General features: G+C 41.2%; 1 protein-coding gene across 2 annotated transcripts in view; it reads left to right on the top strand.

Moving 5' to 3' along the window:
• Positions 1-3,861: 3,861 nt before the first annotated feature.
• LOC102777354 (electrogenic aspartate/glutamate antiporter SLC25A12, mitochondrial-like) overlaps positions 3,862-21,203 on the top strand; it is a 22,892-nt gene continuing 5,550 nt past the window's right edge. The window contains exons 1-13 of one of the 2 annotated variants that reach the window (XM_087853233.1): positions 3,862-4,009; positions 4,519-4,572; positions 7,221-7,363; positions 7,759-7,874; positions 8,572-8,711; positions 11,771-11,917; positions 12,113-12,251; positions 13,135-13,228; positions 15,294-15,378; positions 16,600-16,681; positions 17,986-18,144; positions 19,126-19,178; positions 19,422-19,502. In XM_087853233.1, coding sequence (XP_087709359.1) covers positions 3,998-4,009; positions 4,519-4,572; positions 7,221-7,363; positions 7,759-7,874; positions 8,572-8,711; positions 11,771-11,917; positions 12,113-12,251; positions 13,135-13,228; positions 15,294-15,378; positions 16,600-16,681; positions 17,986-18,144; positions 19,126-19,178; positions 19,422-19,502 — 1,305 coding nt within the window. In that variant the 5' untranslated portion in view covers positions 3,862-3,997. Of the gene's footprint in view, positions 4,010-4,239; positions 4,419-4,518; positions 4,573-7,220; positions 7,364-7,758; positions 7,875-8,571; positions 8,712-11,770; positions 11,918-12,112; positions 12,252-13,134; positions 13,229-15,293; positions 15,379-16,599; positions 16,682-17,985; positions 18,145-19,125; positions 19,179-19,421; positions 19,503-21,203 lie in introns of those variants that run through there. The other variant, XM_087853234.1, reaches the window with a different exon arrangement.

Genomic DNA, 21,203 nt, shown 5'->3' on the forward strand with positions numbered 1-21,203 from the left:
TTCACCTATACAATTTCCAACTCAGATCAGTCACAAATCTTAATACTGAAATTTAAGTGGTTCAGATGTGTTATGTGATGACATATAAACAGAATTAAATGGTGATGTTTCAACATCTAAATATCTATCTAAATGTATTATGACTAAGAAAAAAAACAAAAGAAAGTATTATCAGAGTTATACTTATTATGTGAAATAAGAGTAAAAACCAGTGGACTTAAACAACCAGTTAAAGGCATTTTTTTACTGAGTCAAGGCAGTAATTTGCTGTGTTTAACTTGTGTATTTTCTTTCTTCTTCAAAAAATAAAAATAAATCCAGTAAAATGAAAGCCTGAGGGGAAATCATCCCACACCACATGCACAGCTGATTACTGTCATACAAATGTGGGGAAAACAGCACATTTTGGATAAAAGTCCGACATATTTGGACATTGAAGTTGTTGAGAATAAAGAAAGTGGTTAGGTTAGACTACTGTGATATCTCAATGAAATAAACAGAAATTTACTCTCTAGGGAAAAGTGCAATTCTGAACATCCCTCTGAGCCCAGGTAATGTTGTGCTATCATCCCAGCCTAAGCTATTCTGTCCTCCAGGTGCACCAATGAATGACCTACCCAGTCATGTTTAAGCCACTGTAATTTTACCTCTACCACACTATCAGCACTAGATTATCCTTTTCCTGAACAATACTATACCTTTTACAATCCTTAGGTAACAAATTGTGTCTGCATGGAGGCAATGCATGCTGCTTGATCCCTGAACCTCAAACTACAGTCGTTTGGACTTTTTTCCCCCTTTTTTGGAGAGGTCCTCGCTGTGGAGAAAGGGGGGAAATATAACAGTATTAAAAATGTTTTGTGCAGGAATTTCTCTTGTAGACATTTACTAGCGTATTCAATAGTTTGCATTTGAATTGGCTGCGTTAGTGGCGTGGCAGTGGTTAGCAAAAGTAGCTCAGATAATAAAATGATATGGCCAAGCTGTAAGGTTATTAGTTTGAACCCTGGCATTTATTGATATGTTATAACTATGACTAAGCACAAAATAATAGGAACACTGACTAAACTATGTTAACATATATCAGATAATACTCAAAAACTTGGGTGCGACCTACACTCGTCAGTAGTTTTCCTCTGTTCTAACACTGCTCTTTAGTTTATGGATGGTCTGGACATGCCTGGGCTTCACCTGCAGGTGGGGCCTCCTGTGCCTGCTGTATCAGACTCATCATCTAACTGAATTTAAGGACCAGCTCCAGCATTCCGTCTCTGCCAAATTGCTGTTTATTGTAGAACAGTAATCAGGCTCCTTCGTGGTTTTAGTGCCCCCCTGAGTTTACGCAGTGCTTACATCCTTACTGTCTTGCTTTCCAGTCGTTCTTGTACAACTTAAAAGCACACTCCCTCCAAGATTCACTTACCTGTTTCCACAAAACTGGTCTATTTCATCTGGAAGATTCTGGCCAAACACTCACCTCTCTCACTCACCTGCTTGTTCGCCCTCCAGTGGTGCTGAATTCCCACAGAAACCTGACCAGTGGCTCCCTCCTTGTGTTCTCCTTCTTCCAAGTAAGAATACTGATCTGCACTATTAAGCAATCGATGACTCACAGTTTGGCCTGGACTAATTCTCTCTCCAGTCCCGCCAATCCCCTCCACATTTCACTTGTCACTCCTAATTAAATGCAAATAAAACTGTAGAACTATAAACTGTCAAGTCTCAGGTTCTGCTTCAGGGACTGCAAACTGCCATTGCCTTTCAAGGCCATGACACTTGGATAAAATAATACATCAGTAACTGGAGGGAAATGTTGCATTTAACTGCATTTCCCTGTTGCACACGGAAATCCATCAGTCCTTTATGTGGAAAAAAAACTTTTTCAAAACTAAATAAACCTTATCATAGACCTTAAAACCAGAAAAACAAGAAGCTGAAAGAAAAGGGCTTCTTCTGTATGTATAGGTTCTCACTCAACCTGGTTGTGGTAGTCTCGGGTCCTTCCAAGGACTCAAGCCTTTGAAAGACTATCTGTGCTGTTGCTTTGTCAGTAGCACCAGGACTGACACATTATCATTATGAAATGGATAAATAGATTCAAATGAAAGGGATCAGTTAAAGTAGTACCAATGGAAGACCACAGAGAAGGTTTATGGATGTAGTAAAGGATGACGTGTAGAGGGTTGGTGTGATAGATGATCAGATTACCTGTTTTGGTGACCCCTAAGGGAGCCATCCAGAAGAAGAATTATAACAGCACCACAACAAAGATAAAGACACACAATTACAGCTAAAGACTGCACTTTAAAAATTTACTGTTATACTGAGTAACATTATAGAAAAACAAAACCTAGTCAACCTATAAACCTGTGAGGAACCACCTTTCTGAACCCCCATTTTTGTCTGATTCCAAGTCGAGTCCAAAGCAGGACCTCAAACTCAACTACTAGCTACCAGCTCTCTTATCTGTGAGGGAACTGGAGGAGGCAGCCTAACCAGAGCTGCTAAAATGATTCATGTTACAGTGAAACATGTTTGCCAGATGTTTTACCCTGAGAGTCCCAATGAGCTAGACTATACGCAACTGTTGGCCAACCATCGATGACATTTCAGGATGTATTAAATGTTGTTGGAACTGAAGAAGAACCAACAATAAGTGAAATGTGGTTTCATTAGTTTCTGCTGGTGACTTTTGATGTGGTTCCACCAATATCTCCTCACCCCAGGCAGATGGCTGCCCATCCCTGAACCTTGTTCTGCCAGATGTTTCTTCCTGTTAAAAGGGTGTTTTTCCTTCCCACTGTCATTTAATTCAAGTTCACAGGCAATCATGTCATTGTTGGAGTTTTCTCTCTAATACGACAGGGTTTTTATTTTACAGCGTAAAATGCCTTGAGTAAGGCTTGTTTGGAAGGGTTGGTGGGTTTTCCCAAAAAAGAACATGCCAGCACAGCTTAGGTTTGGAAAGCTGCATCTGAAAAACTTCTGGTAAAATGTCTTTTGGACAGACAAGACCAAAGACCAGATATTAATAATGCAATTGAGGAAACAATGGAGGAGTGACGATTTGGGCTTATTTTGCAGCCACAGGACCTATAGAGAAGTCACTGAGACCACCGATGTGCACTAAAGTATTCTAGAGTCAAAGGTGAGGCTACGTGTTTGGCAGGTAAAGCTCGGACAAAACTGGATCATCCACCAGGACAACGATCCAATGGTCAAAGTAGAAAATTTACAACAGAATGACTGAAAAAGAGTCATATTGCTGCAATGGCCCAGACACCAGATCCCAACCTGACTGAAAAGCTGTGGTGGGATCTAAGAGAGCTGTGCATAAAAACAGTGAACTGAAGCAATGTTCTTCAGTGATGTGAGAGACTGATAAGGATACATTTACTTAAATGTTTTATGTCCTGACATATAAACCCTTAGAATTGACGTGGGGTGTAATTTTTATTTATTTTTACTTATTTTACCATGGCTACACACAAATATGATAGTTGATTGTTGAAACTGTATTTTTACGTGGAGGTTTTAAGCATATATGATCACTTTCGCCAAAACGATTCTCTCTCTTTATTTTATATTATCCCAAACCGAGTAGACTATTATTAGAATATGAACTATGGAAAATTCTTTTGGACATTTTTCATTTCACGATATGATTTTTTCCAATAATTAAATAAATAACGCATTAAAAAAATGCGGTTTAGAGACTTTATCCACATTTGTTCTTTTCACCCCTCTGTCCTGCTGTTTGTTATGTGCAGGGCTACCACACAGTACAGCGTGTCCTCACTTGACCCCGTGCAGACCGGAAATGCTGTAACACATCGGCTGACCAAGTGTCTCTGTCCGGAGCGTCCATCTCAGCTGCGCCTTGTTCACAGTAAAAGGACAACAATCTGGCTAAAAATAGTGCGCTGTCTCGGACCTCCGCTGTCGTCCCGATGCCCAGCGCCTGCGCTAGTCCACTGCGGCTGACGTCACATCCAGCATGGCGGTCAAGGTGACTCCGTCAATATTTCTTATCAGATAATAATTTTTAAAGGCAATAAAACGGCCGCGAGCTTTGCGCTGTCGGATGCCGAGGACGGCTCATCTGCGCGGACGCTTGGTTTTAAATCCTTAGTCTGAAACGCAGCGGTGTCCTCCCCCCATCCTTTTATTTAAGCTCTGCATCTTTACACAGGCGCATCTCTCCTGGCCTCGCAGAGACAGCTGTAATTTCTTTTTCTCTGCTGCTTTTTTCTTATTCTGGGAGATTTGATGGGATTTTGCTGTCTGAAAAGATCGCAGCACGGCTACTTCCATATGCAGTGCCAGGCTGTTGCTGTTAGTGGTCTGTGATCGATGCGTAAAAAGGGGGAAAAAATCAAAGCTAAACTGTGACAGACTGAACTTCAGCTTTATTGATGGTAGAGTTGCCTGCTGGAGCTCCAAAAACTACAGGCATTAACGTAGTATGGTCAGTTTTTCAGCTGCTTTTCATAACAAATTCCAACTTGTGTGTTACAGGTGCAAGCAACCAAAAGGGCAGACCCCCAAGACTTGAAGACTGTTTTTCTGAAGGTAAGGCTTGCTCACAGGATTAAAACTGTTTCTAATACTAACTGGTATGAAATCAAACAAATACTTTAAAAAGCCTACTGGTGCAGTGAGTGAGTAGTTTGTGTGGCGTCCACAGGGACACGTAGCTCTGTAAAGGTCACAAAAATACTCTGACTAATTATGGATCAGCTACTACAGAGATTCGTCCTTGGCTTTAACTTTCTGCATGTGCAGAGTGTGTGTGTTCTTTATTTAATTTTTTTATCTTTAAAACTTAAAGAATTCTCTAAACTAAAAGAAAACTCTTCGTTCTTCCGAGACAACCAATTCCCAGCATTAGGATGTTAGTTTGTTTACCCCCAACAGGTCTTGTTTGGAGTGTCAACTTCTTAAGTCACCTTATGGTCCCTGAACATCTCTTCACTCTGCTAGAACAGGGCTGCGTAATTTGTGTTGCATATTCAGGTGGAAGAGTTAATTACTGGAAGCTCATTCTGACTGCCTGTATAATTTGATTAAGAACTACTTGAGGCCTACTGCGCGGGTGAATAGATACACAATCATGTGATGGAGAAATGTGGCAATAAATTGCTCGGAATTAATATTTTCACTTAAAAAGATTAATTCAGCAGAGTGCGTTGAATTGTCCTGAAAACACTTGGCGTGGAGGTCTCCTCCCACACTCTCAGCTGGGTTCATGTCGTACTCTCTCTGTCTGAGCTTGGCTCGGGCCCATGAGTGTGGCCTTTCTGTTGCCAGTTCATGTGGTGTTTGTGTTCCCAGAGCTATCTCTGCTCCAACTTGAAAACCAACCCGGGCTCTAAAAATGACCTTATGTCTTAGAGCGTGACCCAGATCTCACGTTCAGCACGGCACTGTATTGCATGCTTTGCGTCAGCAGAGTGGAGTAAAACACATTTGCAACACAAGGCTCTGTTATATGCATTTTATTAATTGAAAGTAGATTTGGAGGTTAGAATTGTATATCATGAAACAGCAAGGATTTACACCACTTAATTTTTTTTATTTTTAAAATTTTGGACAATTTTTCAATCTTTGCCGCTATAGTTTCTTGGTAGTCATCATTCCTAGAGTTTCAATCTGCATGTCAGGTGGAAGCTCTGGAATTTCTATGGAGCGTCTGAGTTGTCGTCCGAGATTTAATTTCTCTGGAGAAAGTTGGTGAGAGGCACTGTTGCATGGAGAAGATACTGATGGAAAGATGAGGTTCACTTTGGTTTTGGAGTAATACAGGCTATGCATCACCTTGTACTAAATCAAACTACCATGTGGTGTTGGAACACCTATGAATAAGGGATATTGCTTCTTCCCAAAACTCTGTTAACAAGCTGCTGACCAAACTTGGACATTAAGAGTGTCTAATTTGAAGGTAATGAAAAAAAAATGTAAATTTGGAAGGATGCAAACTGTCAGAGTTGCAGTATCTTTTGCTCTCCAGGCTGAACATGCCCTATTCAGCTGACTAGGTTTAAAAGGATGGTTATGCCATACTGGGGCATGTAAGGAGATACTAGAAGCCTTGCAGGCTACTTTTGTCTGAGTTGGTATTTGTGGGGACTTTTTAAACATAATGTTTTGTTGAGCTAATTTGTCTCTGACTGCACAACTGAAGAACAACAGATAGGAAAGGGGTATCTTTTTAACAGCTGAGGTCTCACGGAGTACCCACAGTGGCACAGTGGGACATATCTTTATTACTTCCAACATGCAAGGCCTCGCACATTGGCTGCCCAGTTGTATCACCTCGAGACCGGAATACCAAAGCAACCGTCCTCATTAGACTTGTGTTTAGCCCTGTAACACCATATACCCCCAAAACACATAGCATCCATAGATGTTCACGCTCAAATAAATCTCTACATAGTATACTGTGGCACAGCGCGTTTCACACCACTGTACAGGATAAAACAACATAGAACATCATAGAAAAATGTATCCTGCTAACTTAAGACTTTGGATAAGCGGGCCTGTTCAAGTCCCTGATTGGTGAGATGAGTGAAACAAACATTTTCCCATCCCTGAGGAGCCCCTGAGAAAGGCCTTGAACCTCTCACACGGAGGCCACTGGAGCTGCTCAGCGGCCAGCAGATTGTACTGCAGCTCCCAGGTTTGAATGTGTGCAAGTGTGTGAGTGGGAACAGGGTGTTCCTGAAAAAGAGAGGGGCTGTCAGCAGCGTTGCTCTGAATGAGTAAGGGGTAAATCATTGTAATACAGTGTTCCTCTCACACAATAACACTTCTTTTTTTCTTTTTCTTTTTTTTTCTTTGCAATTTCAGTGGCACGGCATGCATCATTGTCTGTTATGTGTGTAGCAACATGTCTTTTGTACGAGAATGAGATTCATGGTTAGAATGAAGTCAAGAGATGACAAAGCTCAGAGATGCTTTTTCAATGCTGCCTGTCATTATGGGCTGTGGCAAAGCTTTATATATATGCTTAAAATGCTCTATAGGGCCGATAAACTTAGATTCCTTTATGCTGTTAAAGGAAGCGGGATGCATCGTATTGTTACTGAGACAAGGGATATGTCCACATCTTCCTCTTTTTATGCACACAGTAAAATTTCAGCCTTACTGGTTCTCCAATTAAATGCACATATGGATCCACACTGAGTCTTGTTTATAGCTTGTCTGTTTCTTCTTTGCAGTATGCCAACGTGGTGCAGGATGGAGAGCATTACATGACCCCCAAGGACTTTGTGCAGCATTACCTGGGTCTGCATACACAGCCTCAACACAATCCCAAAACTGTGGAGCTGATAGCCGGAGTGGCTGACACCACCAAGGATGGGTGAGTAAGAACAAATCGTGCGATGAAGGTTGTTATGCTTAGATCTTTTATCTTTTTTCTTTTTCTTTTTTTTTTTGCTATAAGCAGATATCTATTTTAGTACATCAACAACCTGTCAAACGTTTTCTTTTCTTCACTGATAAATAAAGAAGATAGATAGATAGATAGATAGATATGCGTGTGTATATATCAATGTGTAGCCAGTGTTAGTAACATTATTTCATTGGCTAGTTTGTGTTGTTGCTAAGAATGAAAACTGAAGCTCGGCTATAAAACATATACCTGTAATGCTTTTTGCGCCTTGTCCTCAACATCAGTCCGTGTCCTGGACACAGACTGATATTGAAGATCCATATATGTTTCATCATTCATTTTTTTCTTTCTTCTCCAAACAGATTGATCTCTTTCCAGGAGTTTCTGGCCTTTGAGGCCGTTCTATGTGCCCCCGATGCCCTGTTCATAGTTGCCTTTCAGCTGTTTGACAAGACTGGTACAGGGAACATCTCATTTGGTATGTACATGGTAGTTAATGTCAGTGTTTCAGCACAGAGGATAATTTAAACTGGATAATGTTATTATACCTACGTCTGACTTAAGATGTAGACCTGATGTAGATAATTAAAATGAATTTTAAGTGCTTCTTGTTGAAAGAAAACATTGATGACATAATGATGAAAAACACTAAGAAACTACTGGGGTGGGGATGATTAAACACTGTAGAAGTTCTTTTTTTGTGTGTAAGCATGTATAGTCAATAACTAGGGGAGTATCAGAGCTTTTGGGGGCTTCTTCTTTAGAGTATTAAATATGCTAGCAGTGAGACCTTTTTAAGGTCTCGTCTCTGGGCAGTGCTGCAATGAGCTGTGTGAAACATCACATTATACGCAGCCCCATTCGACATGAATCCAGTCTGTCATAAACCGAGAGAGTCTTACAAAGAAGCTGCTGTCGTGCTCTTTCTGTGCAATAAGCCTCCATAAAGGCAGCTGGAATTGAGAGTAGAACTTGTACAGAAAATTTCCTGGAAGGACTCACGACCCTCAAAATGTAACAGCCACTTCAGATTCGCCATCCAAACTGACTCTTTCATCTCCTTTAACTGGGTTCTCTGCAAAGGGAATGAGCGCGCGAGATGGACATTACAGCTTCATCTTGCAGGTTTTTCCTTCTGTCTTTTGTTACTGCTCACTCGGGCCTCTCTCTTCCAGAGAATGTACGTGACATCTTCAGCCAGACTACAGTCCATCATCACATTCCCTTTAACTGGGACTGTGAGTTCATCAGGCTACACTTTGGCCATGAAAGGAACAAGAACCTCAGCTACACAGAGTTCACCCAATTTCTGCAGGTATGTATTTTTATCTTGGAGCTTCATGTCAAAACTGATGTGCAGCGTGTTAAAGGAATGAGCTAAATTTCACAGATGAGCATCGGTCCATTTTTAAAATTAAAGGAATGATTTTACATTTCGTGCTGTGTATGTTACGTCTACAGAAGCCAGATAACAGAAGCTGCATCTAGGCTTGTGAAATTTGTATCTCTGCTGCTGCCATCTTGCTCGGAGTGGTGGGGCGGTGGGGTGGTTCATTTCATATCTCAGTTGGTAGACTGGTCCTTCTTTTTAGGCTGACTCAATATTAAATAACACTACCTTCTGTCATTTAAATTGGCTCTAACTCTGTTGGTGTTATTGTGCTAAGCAACAGCTGACCTTCTCATGTACATCAGCTGTGGCTACAAAAAAACATGTAAAGCTGCACACCATTGTTCGTGTGAACTTGTTAGGAGACAGAGACAACTGGGGAGGAGAGTCTTCTGCAGCTTTCATTACATGTCTGACGTTCACAGTTCTCTCTTTGTAATGACGAGATTTATTAGATCAATTTTTAATTTTTACAAACTTTTTTTGGGCAGAATATTACAGACAAGCAGATTGGTTAAATTCCTGCCAAATGTTAAGCTGTATGGTGGAGCAGTGGGTGGTAGTTTCTCATCTCACACCAAGAAGGTTTGGGGTTTGAACCTGCTGCCTGGCTTTGCACGTTCTCCCTGTGACTGTGTGGGTTCGCTCTGGGTAATCTGGCTTTGACCTCCAGTCCAAAAACATGCACGTTAGGCAAATTGTTTATTGGCTGTAGATGTGAAAGTGCAAGCGCGCGATTTCTCCCAGGATCACATGAGATATCGTCTAGGATAGGCTTCAGCCACCATGTGACTCAAAATTGACTAAGCAGTTAGGAAAAAGGATGAATGGATGGAAACATGTTAAACATTAGAACTGCCATGATTGCTGCCAGTATTTTGTTATGGAAACAATAATATTATAAATATGGAATGGTGGACTGAAAAAAAGTTGAAAACTAATGCTGACTTGTGGCCTCTGTAGACATATATGCAATATATATTACGGAAAACTGCATTCCCTGTCAAACATGGCAGCCGCGTTGATGCATCTTCCAGTGAAACAGAAGTGACCCCTGCACTATCTACATGTGTACATCTGTGTTCAGAGGAGCCACTTTTCTTTTGCTTAGTCTAAAAAGTAGCATCTATCAAAAGGTTTTTAAAAAACACACAACAACGTCACTATTCCAGAAAGTGTAAAATATACATCTCACGCTCTTTTCATATGACATTTTTTTTAATTTAAGAACATGCCCCCTCTAAATAAGTGCAAACGTCTTTAAAGATAATACTTAATGAACAAAATCCAACTTTCTCATCTAAATCTGATTAACCTCCTAGGACCTGTCGTCCACATATGTGGACATTGCAATTTGGGTTATTTAGACCAAAATACTCAATTTTGCTCTACATGGGCCTGATATCCACTTACGAGGACATTATACTGCTGCTGTTCTATCAAAACTTTAAACGAATATCCTCATATGTGGCTCTTATTTTTCTTAAAAACAAAAATAAGGTAAAAAAAAAAAAGCTGGTAATTCTTTGTTTTTACATTCATCGGGCCCAATCTGCCCAAATATCAAAGAGAAATGGAAGAGTTCGGGTCATAGGAGGTTAATTTAGTATCTTCTGTATTTAAAGTAAACAGTTTGTACAGAAAAGCAGCCAAAAGTGCTTCAATAGCATCAGAAAATATGAAGACATTTCTCCTGTGGGGATTTCATCCCACTTGGGGTCACATTGGACTATATGCCATGGATATAGTTGGCATGACTAAAAGGGAGGGGAGTGTAATGAGCAGTTCTGGTGGTTTGAGGGAGCCTGTTGTGCCATTAAGACAGTTAAAGTTGGGCACCAGTTTAGCCCACTTGTTGAGCAGGCGCCCATACAGTTACAGCTGACATGCAGTGGCCCAGGTTTGAATCCAGTATGCAGCCCTTTGCTATGTGTCCTCCCTTACTTTCTCTCTCCTTCCTAACTTCGCTTCACTGTTAAACTTTAAAAAAATGCCCAAAAATCGCTATTTTGCTTGATTGATTATTTCCCGGTGTGTGTGTGTGTGTGTGTGTGTGTGCGTGTGTGTTGTCAAAAAGAAAAAGCGGGAGCGGGGCTAGTGCAGCGATCTGGTTCAGAGTCGAGGGCTGTGGTCTGAGGCAGAAGCTGGGTGGTCCAAAAGTTATGCAGGCTGCACTCTGTCTCCACTTCAGTGTGGGATCTCTCAGAGCGCTTTGTGGTTTATCATACTTGACTGGAGCTTCCCACCGCTACACCAAACACTCCTGTGCGTGCGGAATTTCATCTATATGTATCATTTTTATTGTCTTGTTTTCTGTCATGTCCGAGCACATTACATTTCTTCTAAGCGTTACTTGAAATTGATGCAAGTAGATCCGATTGTTATTGAAAGTTAGGGCTCTTTCACAGGAATGTGAAACTTCATCGAGTTCACAGAGTGTTTGTAAGTCTAAAAAAAGTACTTGTTTGTGTAATGAGTATCATGACCAGTTTTGAGCATTCTAATCAGCAAAGAATAGAATAGAATAGAATAAATCCACTGATTAGGTTATCAGAACAAGAATATGAGGATGAAGAAGCACCTCGGTGTTGGAGTTCCTCCACAGTCCTCTGGTTATACGCGATGAGCTTTGACAGCAGACACTGACCCGGGGTCAGCCTCCCCTGCATCCTCTTCTGATTGCACGGTTGTCATATTGAATCATCTTGTTGCGGACACACCTGCCGGCCGCCTTGCCAGCCGCTCAGCTCGAATGCGGGATCAGACTACCCGGGACGTGGTTTTCATTAGTCTCTGGAGAAACGACTGCTATTAACAAAAAAAATCTGTCTAACACGGTCACATCTCATGACTTTCACATCTGTTTAACACTGATATTATTGTACTTTCTTATTCCAAGGTTCTGGGAACGCACTCTGCTTTTTTTCTTTCTTTTTTTTTAACCTTTTTAGCATCTTAACCTTGTGTGTCTGTGTGTGCTACAGGAGCTGCAGCTTGAGCACGCCCGCCAGGCATTTGCACAAAAAGACAAGAGCAAAAGCGGCACCATCACTGCCTTGGACTTCAGTGACATCATGGCCACCATCAGGCACCACATGCTGACTCCGTTTGTCGAGGAGAATCTGGTTTCAGTTGAGTTATTACATTTTCCTTTTTTAAACAGTGACACAAGAATTCACAGTTAGCTCGGAAATCTGTGTTAGCGATTTATGTCTTACTGAGCTGCTGTCATCTAGCTGGTTAAGGAAGATTTGAAGGAACATAATAAGATCCATCCGTAGTCCCTCCTATCCAGTAGGTCTGACAGGCTTTTGGTCTTGCTGTAGGCTGCGGGAGGGAGCACCTCCCACATGGTGAGCTTCTCCTACTTCAATGCCTTCAATGCTCTCCTCAACAACATGGAGCTGATCCGCAAGATTTACAGCACGGTGGCGGGCACGCACAAAGACACTCTCGTCACCAAAGGTACTGCCGAGCGTCTCCCGAAATAATCACGTCTGCATCGTAAATGTGATGTGAGATGTTCGATCATATTTTAACTTTCTTGACAGAGTGGTGTGAGTGAACACTCAGGAAACATTTACTGTAGCACTAAATTACTAAGGTAAATGAACATTTTCAATCTGGTAATCAGATCATCCCCTCCCCTCCCCACACATGTATACCTGAGTAACTGATAGTCGTTCTGTCAGTCACATCTGTTCCCAGTTGTGTTTCCCATTCAGATGCAAACTTTAGACTTCTTCATTGGTATTTCGCCTTGTAGAAAAGACTTTGAGCAAACAGTATTTGCAAATAATTATTGTTATTTGTTGCCGAGCATGTCAAATATCATTAAGTTTTAAGCGAGCACTCGCATGTCTGCTGTCCTTCACTGAAAAGTATATCATTGTACGCCTCGAGCATACTTGTAACTAAAGGTGTGGAGGAAGTGAATAACAAACTCTTTCCCCTCTCTCAACAACTACCATTAGGTTTCCTTTTAGAACGACCACCTGATGGCAATGGAGTTTCTCAGCAGGCAGCAGTAAAGAAGTGAATATAAATCCCATATAGCAGAGCCGTGCAGGGTGCTGCTGAGAGTGGTTCAGTTAGTGGTAGTCGAGGAAGAAGTAAAGCGCACACAGGACTGGTTTTAATGGTTTTAAAGATTTTTCTGCAACAAAGAGCCACATAAAGAAAAAAAAAATACAAGGAACATTATTTGCAAATACTATATAACACAAACCTCCAGTAGAAAAGAACTAATGTTTTTATCCTCTCGGCCTCATGTCTGATGTTTGACACAGCGACGCTTTGAAATCCAGTTTGTGTGACTGCATCGTCTCCTGTCTTTGTTAAATTGTAGAGGAGTTTGTTCATGCTGCAAATAAGTTTGGTCAAATCACTCCGATGGAAATTGACATCCTGTATCAGCTCGTTGGTCTCCACTCTCACTCTGGGTAAGATCTCCAGTTATTCTGTTGTCACCTGTGGATGTTTATTGGTCAGTGAACATTTTTCAGGCTAAAACACGTTTACACTGAAGAGTAACAAGACTTTACTGGACAACAGTTTATAATAAGGTACTTGTATTTACCATTAGCTTATTTCCATGCTTATGTGGAAAATCTTTATTAGTATTTCAAACATTTTCCAATTAGCAGGCCATTAAGAGATTACCTCTCAATAACTCAACTGCTTTATAAGTTCACTTAATATAGATTTCTTAAAAAAAATATGAACCCTAGTTTAGTTGTATTACGTTACACCAGTGATGCTCAAATAATAGCGCTAGTAGTACTTTCACAGTAACTAAAGGCTCAACTCATTTAAAAAAAACAACTACAAAAAAAAAGCAAGAAAATACAGTTAATTAAAGAACTGATTGACCTGGACAGGTTTGTATGGAAGCTTGTTTCTGCCACTGAGAAGTGGCAGAAACAAGCTTCCATAGGTTTGTGCAGAAAAGTTCATTTTAAATAAAAACAGGATTGCGTAAATGATAAAAATCAGTAAATAAACAAGTACACAGGGAAAAAAGTTGTACACCCCACTAAAAGTGTTGTCAGCTCACTGCATAATAGATAATCAACTGAAAGACCTATCGAAAATTTAGATTTAAAAACTAGGAAATTCTTGACTAAAGGTGTAATTAAGTTGAATTTATTGAGCAAACATGAGCATATTAAGAAAAAAAACTAGTTAGCTAAACATAATGGAAGGAGTGGTTGAAATTAAAAGCTTATATTTATAGATAAGCAGGTGAGAGCACAGTTTATTAACCGTAACTGATAAATGGTGAAGTGAATCTAATGGGAAAGAGTAAATGGTAACCTGGTCCAGTTCCATACTGAACACATTACAGTGCAATGACCCGGTTCTCGGGTCTGTGGGGGGACGTTATTATAACAGCAACCACTGCATTTGACTGTATTTAATAAGTGTTATTAAGGAAGAATGACCATCCCGACTCCTGAGTAAAACATACATTATAAAGAAAAACACTAGGAGGATATTGATGGAAAACCTTTAGTTAATGACCTACAAATTGAAGAATGTTTTCATGCATATGAAGCATTAATAAGTGTTTTATAATTATTCATATAGATTTACTGAAAAAGTAGTACACATGCTAATAAACAGATGTCTAATAGTGAATATTTGTACTGTAATATACAATGTTTCTTTTATTTGTACCTGTTCATGTTGGACAAGCTGAAAAAGTGCTCTTGTACATAGTGCGGCATTTAAATTTGTAACTAAATTATGAATATGTTCTCATTAAAAGGGCACAAAAAGAAACTTGGACAAACTTCCTTAATATTTTTTGTTTGTTTGTTTGTTTTATGTGTATAAATGGAGAAATAATTATTCCAGCTCCTGGATTAACTTGAGTGGTTTTTGACTGTGTAATTTTTTAAATGTAGTTTGGATTTCTAGCAGACTAATGCTTTCCTAAATTGCCAAAGTCCGACCTGCATATATGTGGGGAATACATGAAATGGAACGAACCAAACTCGACGTGGAGTCCAAAGAAGTGCAGAAATGTTCTTTTCCACTGTCATTAATGCAGTCGCCCAGGTAGCTTCTCCTGCTATTCCCTCAAATTTACATTTACGCAAGCTCGTGTTTTTATTCTAAGCCGACACGAATGGAATGAATATGTTATAAACATCTGTTTATTGGTCGTAAAGATAAAGTTATTGCTCATTCTGTTTAACAATGGTTGCTCCAGTGGCTGATTAGCAAGACACACATAAAACATGAATGCAGTCTTTATGATGCGTCAGACCAGCGGGGGATACTTGGATCTCCAGCATTTAGTAACAAAACACTTTCATTTACTCATTGGGCCCCTTCCAGCTTTGTTTGTCTGTTGTGTGTATAAGCTCGAGTAGCAGGAACTTTAAGTTATATGGCAGTAAAAGGTCTGTGGAAAATCTTACATCACTGGCTGCCGCTCAGAGTAGATGCACGGCTTTCTGCTTTTTCCTGGACTAAATCCCTTCCTCTCTCCCCCTCAAGGCGGCTGAACCACGCAGACATCGAGAGAGTTGCCCCGCTGGAGGAAGGAGACATGCCATACCACCTAGCAGAGAGCCACAGACAGGTAGCCTGAGTGTCTCCTCTAATACACCTCACATCCTCCTGCCTTTCATCAAAGCCTTTCCCACTTCTTCGCCCTGCTTCCTTCTCAGAAAGAAGCGAGAAAAAGGAAGACTGTTCAGTCGCTGAATTAGCAGAGTGCCCATGTTTTTCTTCCCTTGTGAAGTGCATTTCTTTAACTCCCAGATAAAAGTACTCCAATTATAGTCATAGAGGAGGAATGGATTGTTGTGTTGCGCCTCTCCATGAAAGGCACTGCCTATTTTATTCAGTATGGCTGTACATACACATCAGCTGCAATCACACATCTGAGACGCTAATAAGAGGCTTTTATCAGTGTGGGGCTTGAGAAGTTTTAGGAGCCTTTAGCAAAGTCTGCTAATGGCAGGAGGGGAGTGGGAGTCAAGGTGGATGTGGGAGAACAAAATAGTTCCTGCCTCCACCGGATAACACGGCTCTATATCAGGCTGTGGTCAGAGCTTTCAGGCCACTCCTGGGACTCATGCTCAGAGGTCTGGAATTTGATTCCTTTGGGGGGGATGCTGCAATTCTCAGCCTTGCCCTTCTGTGGAAGTAGGCTAATTGTTTAAACCCTTTGATCAAGACCTCGAACTTGTTAGCATGCAACTCTGGGTGGAAGCATCTGGGAAGAGGAAAAAAATGATCTTCTCCACTCCCCGCTCATCTGTTGGCAGGAGAAGTTGCTAAATACATCGACTTGCACACACATTTGACGATGTCTCGCTCGGACCGTGTAATATTCATGTAGATTCTTATCTGGACATGGAAAAGGGTTGTGAGGCTAATCAGTTCCCAGTGAAAACAAAGGCCTTTGCTTTCAACATCAAACACCAATCCTGAGATCAAGTGGATAAGGGAGAAATTATGCTTTGTTTTAAAAATAAAAGAAAACCTTTTTAGCTTAAAGCCTCCCACATGTCGCATGCGTGGAAAACTCAGCCGCAGGTTCACACAGTCATTTACTGTATCCAGAGCTAGTCTGTCTGTGACATTTAATACAGGCTGATGATGAATCAGACATTATGTGACATGTCTGCATTCCATCGCCTTCCTCCGCCGTTGAGTACTCTATAGCATTTTTCTTTCCACAATGTATCTGGTTCGCTATAGTTTAATAGCCAGCCGATTCATGTTTAGTGTCTGATCCCCCCTCCTGTCTTTCTCCAGATTCATTTGACCGCTGGTGTCTTTTTCTCCTATACAGCACGCTCACGAAACGTCTCGGCCCATCTGGCTCCAGGCTGCGGAGTCTGCCTACAGGTTTTCTCTGGGCGCAATCGCTGGAGGTGAGTGACATGTCTGCGGCGGAGCCCCCAGCCCGCCCGAGCGGTAACCTTAGCCGGCTGGCTGCCGCGCCGAGGCCCCGGGGCCGACCATTGTCCTGCAGGGAGAAGGGCTGTGATGTGAGGCTCCGGCATTGTGCTGCCGTGCCACCGTGGCTCCAGGCTGTCGTTGGAGTCGAAGCTTTGGAATGACACAAATCTTCCGGAACCGCACTCCCTGGAATCTCCCTCTCTAATTACGCTGGGGGGGACTGATACAAGGAACTTCTGACATAACTGCCCCTCAGATAGGAACACGGTCTTTGTATGTGTGTGTGTGTGCACTTGTTCTCCCTAAATACGCAAAGAGTTATCAGTCGTCATTCAGCAGAAGCCAATTCAGGCCAGGTCAGAGAGAGATATACTGTAAGTCATGAGGCATACAGAGAAACCACCAGGAATGAGCTGTTTCTCACTCACTGTGCTGCTTTCTCTGTTTGCATGTTTGGGAATCATCATTACAGCAGGCCTTGATGCCAAACAAGACATGGCGAGTGTAACTGATAACAACAGTTTAGTGCAGTGTTGCTCAAACTTTTTCTGGCAAGCTTCCCTTCAGGAGTTGAGAAAGTTCACACCCGCCAAACCGCGATTTTTAACAGTTATTTACAATAACAATAAAGGCTCGAAGGTGCATTCTTTTGAAATAACAGAGAGCATAAAAGCTTCAACACTCTTCTCTCCTTACTTTTCCACAAATCCTTCTCATTAAACTTGATTTCATCTTGTATTTTTCACCCAGTCGTCCACTTTGCAGGACTTCCTACTCTAAGCTTTATGATGATTTCTTTGAAGTGATAAACCATCCCCAAATGTAGCTGCAGAATTATTGCTGTACATCTCAGTTGTGTAGGGCTCTAGATAAATAAAGTGATGGCTTGTATGCACTAGAGGGCTGCCCAAGGGCTGTCCAATATCAACAGGTAATTAATTGAGTTAAAAATAAATTAAAAAGTAATAGTAATTCATTGTTAGAAGCACAAAGATCAAACATTTACTAGCTTGTCTAGATTGGAGAAAAAAAAGGGGGGTTTCTTTGTCATTTTGGGTTTTCTTGTCTGCCAGTTGCATAAATCAGAAAACAAACTGCAGCTCTTTTTGTCACATTTGCCACAAGTCAAATTTGAATTTGCTTTCTGACTTGTTTAGATGCTCAAAAAAAAAATCTGTCCAAAATAGCGGAACCCCCCCCCCCCCCCCCTCCCCGCCCCCAAAACTAGTTCATTGTGTGTGTGTGTTTTTTTTTTTATAAAAAAAAATGTTTGCAGCTGCCGGCGCTACGGCTGTGTACCCTATTGACCTGGTGAAGACGCGCATGCAGAACCAGCGCTCCACCGGCTCCTTTGTAGGAGAGCTGATGTACAAGAACAGCTTCGACTGCGCAAAGAAAGTGCTCCGTTACGAGGGCTTCTTCGGCTTTTACAGAGGTAATCCTTTACAGATTTCTTTTTTCAGTAAATGAAAAGACCTGAAATCTCTGTGCAAGCCAACATGTGGGTGTCGTGCAAAACAAACCATCTGATGGGAAAGCGTCAGCATTCGCCAGCGCGCTAATATCGGGAGCATGGTTCGCTAATTGATACCAGAAACCTTTGCCCTCCCTGTTCAGCAGTGAATAAAGCAACACCCAGGGGTCACGTTTTCATTATCTCAGTACCTGAGAGAGTTGCCCGAGGAGAATGACCAGCAGTATTCATGTAGCAACAGCAGCAGCGGTGTCTGATCTGCCTCTGCCTGAGTGGTGATAATGGTGCTGAAGGCTTGTGATATACAACACTTCTTTCATATGAGGGAAGTCAAGACTGCCATCTACTGCTGCCTCTACCACTGCAGCGCTTTGTTGCTCTGATCTGCGTCCCCCTGCCCTCCTTCCTCATCTCTTGCACATGATAAGAGGGTGATTGACTCAGAGACAGACACGCTCGGCTGTTTTCTGGCTGCACACCAGCAGCAGTCACTCAGCAGCTCCTTCAGAAGTTTATCTGGCCTGATGAAGGACAGACGGTGAAACAGTATGGCAGTTATCGCCACTGTAGCACCCAGCCTCCCCCCTCGATCTTGTACGTGACCACACAGCTCTCTCTGTTCCCCGCTAACAGCAAGATCAAGTCTCCGCGATGCTGATCCCATATGGAGCAGCAGTGTCATATTTTTGGGGACTTTTGTTCAATTTCAGTGGGACCTTTGTATGCTGGTGCATCGGCTGTATCAGGCACCATCTGTAAATATTTATGGGTTTGTTTTACACGCACAAGAACCCCGCAGCTTATATTGTTCTAGCTGTCAGTGGATGTATTCATTCAGCAAAGATACAAAAAAAAATGTGCATTCATTTCCAGCCAGACTGTCTTTCTTTCTCTCTCTCTCTGTCAGGTATTCTAATGGTATCTATGAATAATATTTTGCAGGTCTCCTCCCGCAGCTCATTGGTGTTGCCCCGGAGAAAGCTATCAAACTCACGGCAAGTCATTCCACTGCGTAGCTTAGAGTGCTCAAAAAGTTGTTCTGAACGATTCATTGTGAATGGGGGAAAAAAACATGCAAAGAAGAAGAGACACACTTTGCAATCAAGATGCGACTGCAACCACAAGTTAACATTAATGCCCTGCCATCAAGACTGCGATTGTGTCTCATCTGACTTCTTCTTCTTCTTCTTCTTCTTCTTTGTGTCTTCTTTCCTTTTTTTTTTTCTTCTTTTCTTCAGGTGAACGATTTTGTCAGAGACAAGTTCACCAACCAGGATGATACCATCCCTCTTCCTGCAGAGATTCTGGCTGGTGGATGTGTAAGCATTACTGAGGCGATCATCATTCAAATTCAGTCTGTAGATGAACTCAAAACACCTTAAAGATAAGCGATGTATGCATGAGTAAAAAAAAAAAAATAGTGCAGGGATTATGTGCGTTTTGTAGTCTTGGGTTCATAAGTAAGTACAGAAATGAAATGTGTAAGTATTTCAGATGCAAAGCCAAACTGATACCGCTCTTTTAGTGTTTTAATTTTTGTTTTAACGTATGTGAAGGGTGAGAAATGTATTTAACATGCATGGAATGATCATTATATGCCGTGCGTATATGAGGTATTCAACTTTACTTAAAGGTGTTATATGTAAGTATGTTTTTTTTTTTAACATCCCTCCATCATGTCTGTCCTCAGTGTCATTTAGCTGCATCTCCAGTGAGTCTCTAAAATATCTCCAGTGGATGGATCCAGCTCCACCAGCTGCAGCTGGAAAGCCCAAGATGGGGGAGCTGGTTCTGCTCTGCATAGTAACACGGGAACCGGATCTCTTATTTGTTGCAAGTTGAGGTCGGCGTGTCAGATGAGAGACTCAATGTGGAGGCAGCTGAATGAAATCTAGGACTACCACAATATTAATCTTACCTGTCGGTAGTAAGGATGAGCATTTCAGGCACATATTGTTTTCAGTATTCTTCATGTACTGCCTTGCTGTGCCAGGCTTTTGCCATTCTAGTTCAGTTTTTAGCTTAATGACCATTTAAATATTTGTAAATCATGACCATCCATAGCTGTCAGGTAGGAAAACACAAATATCTTTCAAAATAAAATACTAGTGTAAAGCCAATTAAAATAAGAGTATCAAAACATTCTACAAGTCCACATCCTGCATCACCATCCAGAGAGGTCAGTTAAAAGTACAAATATATATAAAAAGTATATATCTTTATTGTTACTAACGAGGCCTGCAGCACTTGTTCACTTCAATCATGTATTTAAACGGACACGTATGTTAAGTTTCACTTACTGCTATTCTTTTTATCTTCACTACATGAGTGTATATAGTCCATCCATTCATCAGAAACACAAAACAAATGATAATATACACATACGTTTAAGACGAGGTAATCAATCAGACACTATTACTATCACTGTTTGATGAACACTTATTAACAAATATGGATGACAGCACTTTCCAGTGGCCCCAAAGTGCCACTGCACTACAAATTGAGCAAAATGTATTTACAAACGATGCACACTTATCATAGATCAGCTACTGTGCATAATCTAAACAAATTATTAGGATTCGAGTGTTATATAATTATTCCCATAGCTATAAACATGTTGATAATCCTGGTACCCTAGGCAGGTTGTACAGTGAGTTTCATCCAGACTGATCAATGTGTCTAAGAGGAACAGACATACATATGCCACAATCATAAAAGTAAGATATTAATGCATGATGAGTAAGTAGTTTTTTTGCAGGTGAGAACATTATAAATACATAGTACAGAAAGAAGTGTTTCCCTCTTTAATGTGGTGATGTGGAATAATGAATTGAGTAGAGTACAGTCACCCTGTCTTTGCACCTAAGCAGAGTGCTTGATGCACTTTTACAGTCCCGCAGAAGAAAAAAGACAATCCTGTTTTGTTGTAATGTTTTGTGCGTATGTTTGTGGTTGTAACCGCACCATTTAGAGGAGAAGGTGCCCCGGCTTGTTTAAAGTTTTTGAAAGACAAGTCTTTC

This window comes from Neolamprologus brichardi, chromosome 16, assembly GCF_056152115.1.
Source record: "Neolamprologus brichardi isolate AB-2024 chromosome 16, ASM5615211v1, whole genome shotgun sequence".
Classification (NCBI taxonomy): domain Eukaryota; kingdom Metazoa; phylum Chordata; class Actinopteri; order Cichliformes; family Cichlidae; genus Neolamprologus; species Neolamprologus brichardi.